At 39.0% G+C, this 16,525-nt stretch overlaps 1 protein-coding gene across 1 annotated transcript in view; it reads right to left on the bottom strand.

Annotated features, from left to right (window-relative positions):
* The window catches only part of reck (reversion-inducing-cysteine-rich protein with kazal motifs), a 77,301-nt gene that overhangs the window by 42,819 nt on the left and 17,957 nt on the right, over positions 1-16,525 (bottom strand). The window contains exons 2-4 of the mRNA XM_007233387.4: positions 10,475-10,533; positions 2,085-2,159; positions 102-138 (exon numbers count right to left, since the gene is read on the bottom strand). Coding sequence (XP_007233449.3) covers positions 102-138; positions 2,085-2,159; positions 10,475-10,533 — 171 coding nt within the window. The remainder of the gene's footprint in view (positions 1-101; positions 139-2,084; positions 2,160-10,474; positions 10,534-16,525) is intronic.

The raw sequence follows: 16,525 nt of genomic DNA, 5'->3' as shown, positions 1-16,525 counted from the left end.
CCTCTCTTATTCTTTTAAGACCGGTACATAGGAGAAAACACAGGTGGGCTTAGCTAACACCCCTCCACATCCCTGCGAGGAGCCCCGGCTGTATATCTTACCAGGTAACGTAGAGTTGATACAGATCCAAAGCTCAGTCTGCAAGAAACAAGAACAAGGTCTTATAAGGTATTATCATCACAGATCAAAGACAATATGTATGTAGAGGACTAAAACTGAGACTAGATATGAACAGATCTTTGTGGTCAGGGGTAAATCCGTATAAAACTGCTGATTTAAACACATTTTAGGACTTGCATTACAAACATTTTTAACCACTTAAAAAATATTTCAGTTATTCAGAAAGAGATTCAGATAGAAAGACATTCAGAAAAAAGAAAGAAATAAAATGAATAAGCAGACATTAAGAAAAAATCTATTTAAAAAACCCTTTAGAAATACAAAAAGAATAAATAAAGCAAAACAATAAAAAAAATCTGAATAAAAGAAAGAAATAAAGACTAAAGTTTACAACTCCCTCTTGTAATAACAAAAATATTGAGATATTTAGTCACATTGACAAAAAGTGTGTGTGAAAACCCGAAGGTGAGGAATTCAACCCTACTGCTAATAAATGAACTGTTAAACACGGTGGTGGTAGGAACATGTTTTATGACTGGTACATTATTAATGCATGGTAAAATCACTTTTCAATTCCAAAATACGATCTATCTCGGTAGATTTTAGTGATCCTCAAATGTGTCTTAACTCTGAGTTGGCATGTGCTTCATGAGAGTATTCACAGGACTATTTTATTCCATATTGCTTATACGTTTTAACATCTGCAGGAAATCAGAACTTTAAGTACTTAAAGAGCATGCTGTATATTTACATACAGTGCATTGCATTTTCACACAAGTTGGACAGACTAGCTGAGATTACTCATGGAAAACAGTCTGAACTTCAAGATTAAAGTCTGATTATTTGAACTGACTCGACTGATCTGAATCAAACTGCACCGTGAGAGTGTAAACAAAAGCAGGATGAAGCTGGAGAAGCTGGAAAAAGCTGCAAGACTAGATTCTGTACTGTCTGCAGAAAACAAATTCAGTAAACTCTTGCAGTTAACACTTTGGCAGCAGTATTGCCCTTTTTTGTTTGAAATATGGTTAGTTTCAAATTTTTCATGGGTTCCAGAGAGACTACCATGATGACTCGAGTGTAATTCAATTATATGATGTGAATCTAAGAAACTCAGCATTATTAAAAGTAGTAAAAAATAAAATCAATTATTGTGGTGGAATGGTGCTGAAAAAGCAGAAAAAAAGATTTTCAGGATAGTGTCGGCTGTTTCTCATGTGACGCAGGCAAGTGCGCTGACTTGCAGAGGGCGGCCATTGTGGCAAAGCCACAGGCTTTGACAAGATAATCAACCGAATAAACAGGATATTGTTTGAGGTTCGGGCTGTACGTCACTGTGAATACTCCTTCATGTTCTCTGGCTGCCGAAAAAAGGAGTCCCTGTCAAAATCGATCAGCATCATTTGTGAAGAGCAGACGTTCGAGAGCGGAGCTGAAAGCATGCAGAGTGTCTGCGAAGAAGAAAACCTTCTAAATTGGGAGTATTGTCTTTGAGCACCTCCTCGTCAGTGTGTGGCTCTTCAGATCACACATAGCTGTGAGGAATGTTGAAAGCGTTTTCAAGCTCTCTGCTTCTGCAGCGCTGCAAAACCACTTCCAAAATCCATTTGAATCCATTTGGGCAAATTAGTGCGGGACACATGTCCAAATAAAATAAAGCTATCCACTCGCCGGCTAATTAGAGGCTGACTGTGTAATTGCACTCTGCTTATGCCAGCATTCCAGGTTTGTAATTAGGGATGATGGTGGGGGTCTTGAAGTTGTTTTCCAGCCTTCATCTTTCATACAGCTACTAACCCTGACCAGGTGAGACCACAGCACCCACAAAACTGAATCGGCGTGCGGCGAGCAAGAGTGGCCACTGCTAAAGACTTCCTGTGGTGTTTAGGCAACAGCTTTTTACATCAACCACAATGTAAAGCACAGTGTGAAGAGAAGAGAGAGAGAGCGGAGGCTCGGCTTACCATAGACTCTGAACAGTAACTTGAGAGACGCTGGTAAAGGAACCTCAGATGGGAATCACTTCTGATCTTTGCAAGCTGTGGGGAGAAGAGAGAAAAGAGGGTTCAAAAGGTATGTTTGATCAATTGACAATACATTAAAACAACAGGCAATAGAAAATCAACAGAAAGAAAGCATTGTGCATGTCTACAATTTGCTTTCAATTGTTGTGAGTGGACAAAGGTATTGGGACAGATGTTTGCCCACTGTTTTTTATGAAATCAAGGGTATTTAAAATAATCTCTCTTGCTTTGGTTGAAGAAACTTTATCTAATATTCAGGGAAGGATTCATACTAGATGTCCAAGCATTTCAAAAAGAATTTGCTTGCATTAAGCAACAGCAACTTTAGTAAAGTCAGGATGTTGGATGATCACCACCTCATTTCATCCCCATCTCATCTCAATAATATTAAATGGAGCGCCATCATTCCAGAGAACTCAGGTCATTCCACTGATCATCAGCTCAATGCTTGGGGGGCTTTTACCCATCCATCCCACACCTGAGATTAGACATGGTGCCAAAGGGTTCCTTAATAGGTTTATCTGCTCCAGAGATTCCTATTCTTTTTGCAATACTTCAAGTTCATTAGAAGGTGAGTCCACAAACATCTAAATACACAGGGTATTACAATATATCATCAAGATACATAAACTAAAATGATTAATTTTTTTTTCAGATCTTCTAATTTAAACATATCCAGGGGTGGGCTGGGAAAGTCAGAAAAAAAACCTATGGTGGTATTCCTGTCCTTCTATGGCTGATAATCCCACCCACACTTTTTTTTAGCTGTTCCCCCCCCTTCACTAGCGATGCCCCAACACCAGGAGGGTGAAGACTAGCACATGATTGCAAAACCAAGTGTGCTTTCTCGGGCCTCCGGCAGCTGATGGTCAGCTGCATGACCGGGATTTGAACCAGTGATCTCCTGATCATAGTGGCATCACCTTAATCTGCTTAACTATTCAGTGACACAATCATTTCATAAGTTATGTGAGAGAAATTTTGCTAATTATTGGCCAACATAGAACATAGAACAGTGCAGGCATTCAGTATAAGTTTTATTCACTATGGATGGGAAACGGGTCTTAAAACGGGTCTTTCATAATGAAAGGTTCTGAGGCAGTTTGAGCCAATCAATCTTTTCGACAGTCTACATTAATTGTTGTGGTAGGGTGGTTATGATGGTAACTACTTCTTCTATTGCTACAAGAGTTCACTAACAATACTGAAGTCCAAACTAATACTGGGGTTGGGAAAAACCACTGGCCCTCATAAGACCAGCCCAACAGAAAAGTTCCCAGTTTAACCCCTTCTGTGTAAATCTGACATATGAACTGACAATGTTTTAAATAGCATAGTTATTGTTATTATTCTATATGACCCAGAAGGTAGACCTCCGCGTACATCACTCATAATGAAGCTTTTGGTATAGTAGTCTGTTAAGCCTCACAACTCCAGCGCAAAGCTAAAGAAAAAAAATAGACGTCAAAAGCCAAACCTAGCTGATTGAGTAGATTTGGGGTTAGAGGGAAATTGGGTAAATTAGATTTCTCCTCCAGCTATTGCTTTAACATTTCTCAGCACCAGTGATTTTTAAAATCATTACAAATATTCCTTTCAGCGTTTTAAATGCTCATGAGTTGTGGGTTGTCTTATTGTTTCAGGGTCTTATGGAATTAATTATACGTTCAAGGAGCCACCATGAGAACGTTTCACACAGTGCAGTTTAAGAAGGGTTCTGACAGCAGTAAACAGGGAAGATGAGAACGCTCAGTGATTCTCGTGCTTGCGGGCAGAAAGCAGAAAACTGTTTGTATTTCTCACTCTTTTTCAACACTGGCCACAACTGTTTTGGAGCCTATCTCTGAAACCATCTCCAAATGGCAGGATCCCACAGTTTTCCAGCGTTATAGTCTGGTCTGAGGCCGGAGTCTTGCCATCTCCGTCTTACTCACACAGAATCAAATGGCGATGAGTGTGAGTCTGAGCAAGGCCATGTTATAGCCATTCTTTAATGTCACAGAGCTCTGGGAACGCATTATCTGCCAATACATTCTGGTTTGGAAGAGAGAGACGCAATATCAGTTCTGTTGATTTATGTTTGCATGATGAAAACCAGTCTCAAGAACAACTGCCACAGGCGAAAAGCTGTCATAGTTGCTTTGAATTTGTTTAGGCAGCGCTGGGTGTCGAGGATTACGCTGAGAAAATAGACAGTGTGAGAGATTAACTCCCTTTCAAACGTGTGGAACACTTTGTCGCTTTTCTCACCTGAGCACACATCTGTCAATCCTCTCACCTGGGAATAATCTTGTGAGCTTTATAAGGAACTGCTTTAGACTAACACTGTAAGTGTAGGAATCTCTGTAGTGCTTGTTGAACTGACATATTCAAAATAGAACTATAGATAGATAGCTCCTCAGATTCACTTTGCATCTCAAGTCATGTGTCTTTTTTGGCCAGTGATTCAAAAATAACACTCACAAAATCATCTAACCCCCCTTTGGGTAGAATCACAATTCAGGCCTATTAAAATACAATTACTATATTAGGCTTAATCTACAATAATAATTGCGTTGGCATCTAAAAGCAATGACTGAGATGTTGTTTTTTTGTCATTATTACTAACACACATCAAAAACATAGAGTCAAAAGGTCTGGTCTTAATGATAAACTGCTCATACTGCTTTTTTATATTAATGTTTTTGTAACTCTTTAACCGTCACACACAGAAACATATTTGAAAAATGTATATTCATTAGAAATGTTGTGTGTTTAATAGATGACCCTGTCCAGTTAGCTTATTTCAATCACAAACTAACAGGCATTACAGAACAGTCACTACAATACAATAGAATAGAATTAGAATATAATCAAGCCTACAGTGCTAAATAAAACAGATAAATATGGCCATTCTTTCAAAAGCCTAAGAGACATTATAGTAAAATGCAATGTTTATAGCTATCCACCTAAATAGAGAGCTACAGTATAGTTATAACTACTTAGTAGTGGACAGTGTTATAGTAATATAGTAATAATAAGGCTCAGCTATGATGGCTATGGGAAAACCACAGAATCAGTAGTGTAAAATTAAACTCATATTTTATTATGTAAAAAGTAAATAGCTTCAAAGATATTTAAATCTGAAGGTAAATGCCCTAAAATTCACTCTGGGCAGCTCAACACCAACCAAGCAGTCACACATGCTTTTTAGGATTACGCTAAGATATGTTTCATATTGCTACCATTCAACAAAATATAATTGGTATGATTTGTATAAAATGTAATGCATTTTTTTAAGTAAATGTTCCATTCAGCTTGAAGTAAATGTCTGTAAAAGTAAAAGTAAATGTCTGTTAAAATAATACACACTCCATTTAATGAGGTGAATAAGCTCACACTACTAAAAATAAGTTTTTTTATTACAGCAATTTGGTTGTGAAGAAAGGTCAAGGAAGCTGTAATGATGCCTGAATAAGGGATAACATTACCTAAATAAACTGCTTTTCACTTTATATGGTTGGTCTCAATGCTACTAATTTCTGGTGAATGTCTTTCTTAATCACATCACCTCTATATGCTTGCCGAACACTAATTCATCTTGCATTTTCTTGTTTGCAGATCAAGTTTCATGTAGAAGATCTAGGAGATGTAGGATATCTAGGAGTAAATGATATGGCCAAACATGGACTGGGTGATAATTAAAGCTTCCAGATAGTTTTGAGGCACTTTGCTTGGTTCAGAATGTGGTTGTTTTGTTAGTTCACTGAGGTTTTCTACCGTGCTCTGCTTCACTCTGCCTCCAGCCTAGTTATGTCACATGATCACAGCGTAAAGAGCTCCCCTGATGGTAATGTAGTTTGAGTTTGCTGTTATTTAAGGCAGTCTCACAGCACTTTCGACGTGTTTATTGTGAAAGATCATATTGCGGTGACAATAAAAATACAATTTATCTTGACAACCCTAGACTGTAACAGTTTATTTATTGGGATTTATTGGGATTATGTATACATCTGAAAAACATATGAACCCATACTGCACATGTGCATATAATAACAACAAGACTTCCACACGGTATTAAATTATGCGCATTCGCTGACTAGCTCATATTAATTAAGGTGTCTTGTCCAGGCTGATGTATGGTAATTTCATACAGTCTGTAAAAAAAAGCCCTCAGCGTACACTTAAAACAAGAGCAGCTGATGGGCAGTGATTTCTTGGCGGCTCATCAAAGGGAACCTGCTGCACGCTACAACAGAAAAGGACCAGAGGCTCTGCGAGCGAATGACCTATCCAGTCCATTTAGAAAAGTTTTTCTCTCTTTTCCTTTTGGAAGGCTAAATCAATGGCGGGTGCCAGGCAGAACATCTAAAGAGGGCCGTCCTCCTCCTTTCACAGGGCTGAAGGCCTCGTCTCATCAAAGCCCTGGGCTTCCATTAAGATGAAATAGCCGGGAGATTATGGCCGTGTGAGGCGGCACTGCAGCCTGGAACCTTCCTCTCTCTGTATGTCTGTCTTTCTCTCTCTCTCTCTCTCTCTCTCTCTCTCTCTCTCTTTTTCTCTCCCTTCAGAGCCTCTGGTGATGTAGACTCACCTTAACAAGGTGTCATTATTGTCCTAATCTCTCCCTTTTTTTCAGCCCTGCCTTTCGTGCTGTCAATCATTCCGGCTCTGTAATTCTCCTCTTTTTTCTGGACATTCTGCTGTATTTCCTGTCTTGCTATGATTTCAGTCATTCTGCAGTGTTGTCTATATATTTTCAGCTCTTTTCTCAGTCACAAATAAGAGGTTTGTGTGCCAAAGTAATAGCTTTCTCTCTCTCTTTCTCTCGCTCTTTCTTACTCTCAATTTCTCTACTTTTTTCCTCCCTTCAGAAACAGTGGTGCTGTAGACCAGCCTTAAGAACGTGTAATTTCTGTCCAAATCTTTCTCTCTTTCTCTTAACCCCTTCTTTTCGAGCTGTCAGTCTTTCCAAATCTGTAATTTTCCTCTCTCATCCGGTCATTCTACTGTATTTCCTGTCCTTCTATATTTTTTTTGAGTCATTCTACAAAGGTTTCTATATATTTGCACTTTTTTTTTACTTATTAACAAAATCATAGTGACGCTTTTTCTGCCATTATAATACAAGACTCTCTGTCTCTTTTTTCTCTCTCACTCTCCCTCTTTCTCTCTCATTGGCAGGTTTCTCTCTCTCTTTCTCTCTTTCTTTCTTACTCTCAATTTCTGCAAAATCTTTTTCCTCCCTTCAAAAACACTGGTGCTGTAGACCAACTTTAAGAACGTGTCATTACTGTCCAAATCTTTCTCTCTTTCTCTTAGCCCCTTCTTTTCGAGCTGTCAGTCTTTCCAAATGTGTAATTTTCCTCTCTCATCCGGTCATTCTACTGTATTTCCTGTCCTTCTATAATTTTTTTGAGTCATTCTACAAAGTTTTCTATATATTTGCACTCTTTTTTTTACTCATTAACAAAATCATAGTGATGCTTTTTCTGCCAATATAATACAAGACTCTCTGTCTCTTTTTTCTCTCTCACTCTCCCTCTTTCTCTCTCATTGGCAGGTTTCTCTCTCTCTTCCTCTCTTACTCTCAATTTCTTCAAAATCTTTTTCCTCCCTTCAAAACATTGGTGCTGTAGACCAACCTTAAGAACGTGTCGTTACTGTCCAAATCTTTCTCTCTTTTTTTAGCCCCTTCTTTTTGAGCTGTCACTCTTTCCAAATGTGTAATTTTCCTCTCTCATCCGGTCATTCTACTGTATTTTCTGTCCTTCTATAATTTTATGAGTCATTCTACACTGTTCTCTATATATTTGCACTCTTTTTTTCTATTTTTTTACTCATTAACAAATTCATAGTGACGCTTTTTCTGCCAAATATAATACAAGACTCTCTGTCTCTTTTTTCTCATTTTCTCTCCCTCTTTCTCTCTCATTGGCAGGTGCAACCCAAGGCACAAGAGGCCACAAGATTCTCTAGGCTGGTTTGTTGTCACCACAGCCACTGTAGACTGAATGAACCTTCACTCTGAGTAGTTTGGGGGCGGCGGGGGTAGGGGTGGGGGGCTTCTGCTGGCAGAGGGCTGAAGGTTAAAGTAATGCCACTGGCCGTCTGTTTCTGATTGCCCAAAAGAGCCCTTTCAGATGTCTCTTTCATGTCTTTTGGGGCTCAGGAGACAGCCGCGAGTCTGCTTGGCCCCATCACATTCTCCCCCCCGCAGTAAATAAAAGTAAGCCAACGAGCCCTCACCTGCTCCTCAGTAAAGCAGGAGGAGTGAGGGAAACTTCTATTCCTTCTTTCTCTCATCATCCAACTTCAAAGACGGGAGGAGAAAAAAAAAAGCTCAGCACTTCTCATCCAAACAGTCTATATATTTCTAACAGGGCTGACACTGAGCGCCTTGTTCGGCAAATAAGGTTTGCATTCTGAACTCCGGCTAACGCTGCTTTCACTGCGCACAACAAGTGATGGAGAGCGAAATACCCACATACTGAAAAAAAGACAAAAAAAAAAAGAAAAAATGTATTCATCCAGATCTGCTCAACAAAGAACTAAAGAACCGCACAGCTCTTAAGATGGGCCAAGACTCTGAAATTCACAGCTGGCAGAGGGAATAAAGGACGAGAAAGATCTGAAAAACAATGGTTGTGATCATGGCTAATTTTGGACAGCTAAGAAAAAGCTTCTGGGTTAATTAAAGCTTAGCAAAAAATAATTAAAACCCACAAAATAAATGAGACCTCAAAATGACACGAAAGTTCATAATGTTCATAAGCTTTTACTGTGTGAATGCATCCAAATATCAAATAATAGTGCTGATAAATAATAATAAAAAATATATAGAGGAGAGTATACACTGAATTCAACCCACAAGTCTCCTTACATACAAAACACATATCATAAAAAATATATACAATAATTAACTACCCCAAAATAACTGAAACCTCAAAATGACCTGAACGTTAATTCAATTCAATTCAATTCAATTTTATTTATATAGCGCTTTTTACAACAAAGTTTGTCACAAAGCCGCTTTACAGGAAAAACAGGTCCACGCCTCTTATGAGCAGCACCACAGAGATGCCAATTTTATGGTGACACAGTGGCAAGGAAAAACTCCCTTTAAGAGGAAGAAACCTTGGAAGGAATCATAAGATTCGACTGTGTGAATGTATCCAAACATTAAATAACAGTGCAGATAAATAATCCAAAAAAATAGAGGAGAGTATACACTGAAGTATACACCCACAGGTCTTACATTTGAAATACATATCGTCGCTGTCAAATGAAAAACACTTATCTTCAAAACAGCAACTTTACAGGAGAGAGAAAAAACCTTGTAAACTTTCAATGGAAGTCAATGTAAAAATACTTTATTTCAGGTAATTTGGAGAGTTTCTATTGGTCCGTTCATCAAGAAATTTTAGCACAGTGTAAGAGACAGTTTGTCTGTTCACAGTATGTAGTAAACTAAAAATAGACAAAAATGGATATAAGTGTTTTTCATTCAACAGCAGCGATATCATAAAAAACACACACAATTAACCCCCCCACCCCCAAAATAAATGACACCTAAAAATTATCCGAAAGTTCTTAATGTTCATAACCTATGACTAAAACAGTGCTGATAAATAAAAAAATAAGATTACCCACAAAATACACATTTGAAGAAATATGAACCTGTGTTTACACTAGCACACAAATCTGATTAGACACGTGTATAAAAGCTGTAGGACATATGTTTTAGATGATTTGATATATCAGTTCTGTGAAGCTCCAGGTTTCCAGTGTTTAGTAGGACACTCTGTATTATGCAAAAATAATATAGAGAACTATAGGCCTTTAGCTTTTCAAATTACTTTTATTATGTTATACAGTTCCCTGATCAGCCATAAGATTAAAACACCTGTTTAAAACTGTGCAGGTCATTTTCGTGCCACCAGAAAAGCTCTGACCCAATGAGACATGGACTCCACAAAACCTCTGGTGGTGTCCTGTGGAATCTGACACAAAGATGACTTGGACTGGGTGCCCATTACCCTGATGCTGGTTTACCGGTCGTTCTTTCTTTTGGAGAACTGACCACTGCAAACCGGAAACATCCTACTGCTCCTGCCTGATGTTTCAGAGATTCCAAGTCGTCTATATCTCAATTATTACTAGACTACACAATTATTACATGACTATATAGCCTTCAACAAAAATTGCTCTTAAATTAAAAAATAAATAATTATGGTACACTGTTTAAAATGTTTATTATTTAGAACTCCTGAAATATTATGAAAATACCTAATTAATATGGGGTAAGTGAAGACTGGTGTATGTGTACTGCTCAGAGATGTGCCACTTACTTGATCGCAGGCTTCCCTACACTGAGGGAACTCGGCAGCATGATGGCAGCAGGAGGGGTCTGTGAAAGGAACACACACACACAAAGCACAGGAACACAGAGGTTAGGCCCATTTACACACTTTCATCTTAAGCCCATCAAGGGCAAATGCATTTAGCAGCACTGTGAGGCTAGCTGCAGATAATCGTGGATCATTATGTGTTTCCAGGCATTTCAGTCATTCAGCACTGCTGTATTTTTGTTGCGCTGAAATATGATGCAAAAAAACTAACTCAGTATCAGGAATCAAACTGAAATGAATCATTAGGTGAGTTTACGGTTGACTGCTTATACATACTGCATATATATATGTCTGTATACCTGTTTGCCCAGTGGCAGTTTATCAACTACACTATGAAAAAATAAAGGTGTTTCAAATCATAGAAGAACCACTTTTAGTTGTCTTTCTATTACATTTCTAAAAGTGACAGTGAGTTCTGGGGATTTGAGGATTTAGAGTATAAAAGTTTAATGCAGGTTATGATTATATTGCTTTGCTCATTTTGTCCCTTCATGAATTACTATCATAATGTAGAGAGCTATTAAATCTATCTCTCTTTTTATTAGACAAAAAACATATTAGACCTTGCACGGATGGTTGTGCCAGGATACTGATACCATTTCTTCACACTCACACACCTCTGTTACAAACAGTTTTGTTTAATTGGTATTAAAAAATAAATTTTAACATACCTGAATATCCTGATAAAAAAAATAAAAGCTGTTTCAAGTTGCTCTTTTGTGTATTGCCTTAGAAAAAACACTTTTGGTTCTTTATGAACCAAAAGTGACTACACCTATATTAGGTATACAGACTTTTAACTAAGCGTGTGAGTCCTGTTTTTTCTTACAAACTAGTATTTTAAATAAACATAAATGAAAAGTTATGCACATAACCAAAAAACTGTTAAACTGAAAAGTGCATAGTGGGCTTATCTAACCCTCACGCTGCTAACTAAAAATAAGTATTGAATGTACCTTTATATAGCGCCCCTTAACCTTAAATAATGCAGTTGGTTCAACTTAGTTCAGTCTGCCATTAAATCAGAAAGCTTGCATATCAACACATCATATTTACTGCTTGTTGCATTTTTAAGACCTTTGAGGGACAGATTTAAGATATTTTAGGACAAATTAAAGTATTTTTAGATACCTTAAGATGAATTTAAGACGTTTAAAGACTGAATAAGGATCTGCAGAAACTGTGTACAAAGAGTGTAGTTAATAATACAGAGAGTAAATGACAGTATTATTAGTATACTATAGTGGAATCACTGTTTGCATTAGTAGGAGAACAAACGGTTGTTTGGATGGAGAAGAAACTTTTGAAGCACTTGGTCAATACGCTCGTCTCTCGCTACATGTGTAAACACATCTTGAGGTGAACAACTAGGAGGTGAAGTGAGAAAACAAATGCAAGCACAAACACACACACACAAACACTCACACACAAACACAACGGGCCAGTTCTAGGAAAGGAAGAGGAGTAGTGTAAACAGCGGTGCAGGTTTAGCGCACCCTGGAGAAAGCAGCGCATGCAGAGATCACAGAGAGCATGCTCTCCGTGTGCGACCTCAACAGTTTGCTTATAATAATCACAAGAGGGAGTCGAGCCTTTGAGGACCTTACAAAAACATATTCTCATCTCCTCCAGAAAATGTCATCATTATCAGACCGATGCGCTTTCATCTCTGCCCAGCCTCGGCCGTCCTCCATTTGCGTCCCGTCCAAAGGCCGAGCCTTTCATCAGCGCGATTCGATCTGTTTCTTTTCTTTTGTTGGGTCTGTCTTTACCTCTCTCCCGTCTCCTCTGTCAGTGCTGGATAGAACGCCGGGCTAAAGTCATGACTCAGAGTAGATTAGGAAATATTGGTCTGAATTAGTGATGGGCATTTTAACCACCGTTGCCAAAGGAATCTACATATTTTCAAAGAATTTGTTTTTCAAATATTAAAGTAGATCTATTTCATTTTTGTTATTAATGTCATCACTATCAGCAAAATATGGAAGGTTTAATGCTATTCTAAGTAGCTAGTACAAAAACTAAAATATGCATAAAAAACATAAAAAATATTTTTCTTCTGCAATGGCATCAGGACATGTGTATTAGGTTCAAAACAGAATCCTGGACCAGAACCCCTGTACCTGTGTTTACACTGATCTCCTGTCAGTCTGTATAAGTGACCCATTTCTCCCTCCCTATCTGCATCTGAAAATCTGCATCTGCATCTACCTGCTTTCTGAAACAACATGAAGGAGGCCAGTTTCAATCAGTGCCCTGTATCACTTTGGGTAAAATATATATATATATATATATATATATATATATATATATATATATATATATTCAACAAATGTAATAAACAGACTCTTACACTGGAAGTGCTTTTCCCAAATGGAGAGAATGATTGTGTCCCAATTGTGACTATTTGCTAATACTCACTAGTCTTTGAGTATTTAATGCATAGAATAGATAAGTGTCAAAAATAAGTATAAGGAAATATCCAACATATCCAAGAAGTCAGGCAGTTATTAAATGTGAGTGAGATCAAACAGCAAATCTCTTTAAAGTGATGTTCTTCACATGATTGGAATTCATCTGATCTTGTGCATAAAGTAAAATATAATTGAAAAATCATTGGGATTTTTGAATGTCAGACTATTTGTCCAGTCCAAGTCAGGTTTTAATTCTGCCGATTCAAGTATTATACAAAATTTTAAACAGAACTATGAGGGGCTGATTGCATTCCACTACAACACCACTTCAACTCATCCCAAAGCCACTGGACTGTGCTACATCACTTCTACACAGAAAATGCAGTTTTCCTGCTTTACAGCTCAATTATGTCCCTCTCTACATTATGTCTCCCATTGATCATGGGTGAGACATCATGAGCATCCTATCAGTATCTGTATTATGTGTGTCTGGATTCTTTTGGTCCAGCAAAGTTTTAAATACTGTCCCTTTAAAAGCCCAGCTCAGAGCTAATGCTGCTGTAAGATGAGTGAGCAGCACTTTAGTAAATGCTATGTGTTTGGGGTCAAGGGATCTGGAGAGACTTATGGGGGCCTCTGGAGGAGTGCTTCTGGAAGAGCTCTGTTTAGTATCATGGGGGGTATGAGTTCAGAACGTCCAAAAAGCCTGAAAAGTGAGACTCCACAGCATGCATCTCCTCTCAAAGCCCTGATAAAGGAGACGCCACTATGTAATAGGGTGACAACAGTGTGAACAAGGCAGTGTGTGTACACGGGTTCGGGGTCACACTCATGTGATACAAAGTTAATCTGTACTTTTCCGAAAACAAAATTTGTTTCAACTTTTGTAGCTCTGTTGTTGTTCTGGGGTGAAGGACAGGCCTCCATTGTCTCTGAAGTCAGCCGCTAAACGAAAGCAGTTGTCTTCTCTGATGGCTTCCCGACTCTTTGAGCTGCTTTCATGACAAGCTGTAATAAACACACGGTCGCAGTGTGAGGCAGACACACCAACAAAAAGCTCACGCATCTTCAAACGCATGGGTCTTCTGAAGCTAAACACTGCTCGGATACAGAAAAGCCTAATTTGATGGGATGGGTGTGAGGGTGAGGCCAGCAGAAGTGAATTATATAATGTCTTGATTAGGTGTTACTTTTGAAGTGACTGCACTTCACATTTGGTTTGATTAGATTACTTTGGTCCATTTCATATGGATACAAAATCTATGAATGGTACAGAACAAGGTTAAAGTATATAACAATATATTTATTTCTTCTTTTGGTCAATACAACATAAACACTGACACTGCCAGGCTACAGAAGCCTATGGTGTTCTGCCCTTTCGGACTGGGTTGAACGCATTAACTCTCAGCAGCGCCCTGTAATAAATATATTATTTGTAGTATTTGACCATATTGTAATCAACATTTTACTTAAGTAAAAAAAAAAAGTTTACTTAAGTAAAGTGTAAATAAAACAAAAAATAAATACCAGGTCCTTTAGCATTTGTTAATATAGTTTTTGTCATTAAAACAATCTTGCCTGATGATTTCTCGTAACGCTAATCATGGCACCCGTTCAAGGATAAAGTCCCACCCTTCAGCAAAAACAGCCAATCAGCTTGCAAGTCCCATAAGTGGAACGGGTCAGCATGGGGAACCCCACCTTGCTGTGGAGATGTGCGCAGGCGCAGCAGCCTTAACAAGACATAAATCGTTTTTTTTTTGTTTGGTATTAAGTTAAACATTAAAAACTGTTCATTCTGGTTTTTTTTTAGTTTTTATTAGTGATTTAAGACAGGTTTCTAAAATGGTAATCCAATATTTGTTTTCCATTTGCATGACTGGAAATAAGCACCCGGTCATGTTGCAAAGTTGGCCACAGAGTGAAATGACTTGCCTATAAGGACTTTGACAGTGACAATATATAGCTGCCAGCTCAACATGGACCTAGTGGACGTAGACAGACAAACACAGTCACAATGTTTAGACACGATGAAGTGGTCCTTAGAATGTTCGGATCGTGTTACCCCCATTGTGAACTGTATTTTCCAGAATGAATTGCTAGATTAATAACAGTTTGACTGTGATATTTAGATAGGGAAAGTTAGGTGCATCATATGTGTTAATGTATGTACTTTATAGTTACACATTTCAGAACACCATATCATGTACCTGCTGGCTAAATGCAGGCATCAGATGGGTTCTGAGTTTTATTTATAAGATTTATAAGATTTTAAAACTTTGACCCTTGAAACATTTTCTATAGCGATAAATACTGAGTTATTACTGTCCAACCCTAGTAAAAGGCTACTTAAATTAATAAACACTTTTGTATGAGCCCAATGGAACTCATACCATATAGTTTCATGGGCTACTGCAGACGAACCCCTCTGCATGTCCACATCTACTTCTTAATCAACCCCTTAGAAAGTGGACAGCAGTCACAAGACGGGAAACAGATTCCAGATCAGGTCTTCCGAAGAACTCTACTGTGAAGCCAACATGTGCTTGCATTTTGGGCTTGCTCGCTACTGTGTCCCTGTTTTTGAAAGAATAGTAATAATGCCACCCGCAAGCCACATCAAAGGAATTCCCCTCAGTCACCCCCCGCCAGTTCGCCCCCTCCAGTCCTGACCCGCTTCCCTCTATGACCCCCCTAACTCTTCCATGCTAACATCTCAACCTCTTAGCGACTAGCTTCAGCAGGAAGCCCCCTTTCACCCCTCCCTCTTCTGAATGTACTTTCCCAAAGCATGTTTTCAACAGTGGGGAAAAAAAGGGGGTTCAGTCCCAGTTTGGGGCGTTACAGCGAGAGGGGGCGTACTAGCTGCGGCCCCTCACACGTAGGGTGCGTGTGAAAGTGTGCATTTGATGTCCAGAGAACCAGGCATCTCTGGCAGAAATTAAAGCCAACTTAAAAGGGCAGCTATTTGACAGGCCCGACAAAACTGATCAAACACCAATGAGAACCAGACGGAAGGGGCTGGGGAGGGTAAGGAGCAAACGGGGGGCTGGGGAGGCTTACAGCAAGAGGCCGTGGAGCTTCGGACCCCAAGTAGCTTCCACAGGCAGCCATGCCGGCTCTGGATTACATTTAGGCTCAAAGAACGAGCATGAGGAAGAGCAGACCCCTGGCCCCTAAATTCGGGTTTGGCTCACGTGTGTTCAATCCAGAGAGGAGGACCAAAAAGGGAACCGGCTGTCAGAGGGGACTTCTGTTCTTCAGTTCCCATCCTGACTCCACTTCAGCTTGCAGAATCCAGGCACTCGCATTCCTTCACAGACTGTCTGGTCAAAGTGCCATGCCCTTGAGCAAGAGAGGGCGAAGGTTGCAAATATCCCAGACATAAACAGACCACTGTGTGCAGGGAAGCAACGAAGGACCATCTTGTCCAGTTGCTTCTGTGGTGAGGAAGTACCTACGACAGTGTTTCCTAACTCTGGTTTTAATGATTACTCTGCTCCCAACACGTCCAATCCTTCTAATCAGCTAATTAACAAGCCCTTCCAGAGTTAAAAGTTAAAGTGTGTTACAGCAG

This window comes from Astyanax mexicanus, chromosome 6 (genome assembly GCF_023375975.1).
Source record: "Astyanax mexicanus isolate ESR-SI-001 chromosome 6, AstMex3_surface, whole genome shotgun sequence".
Lineage (NCBI taxonomy): Eukaryota > Metazoa > Chordata > Actinopteri > Characiformes > Acestrorhamphidae > Astyanax > Astyanax mexicanus.
The sequence above is the reverse complement of the archived record's forward strand: the minus strand, read 5'-3'. Positions and strand labels throughout refer to the sequence as shown.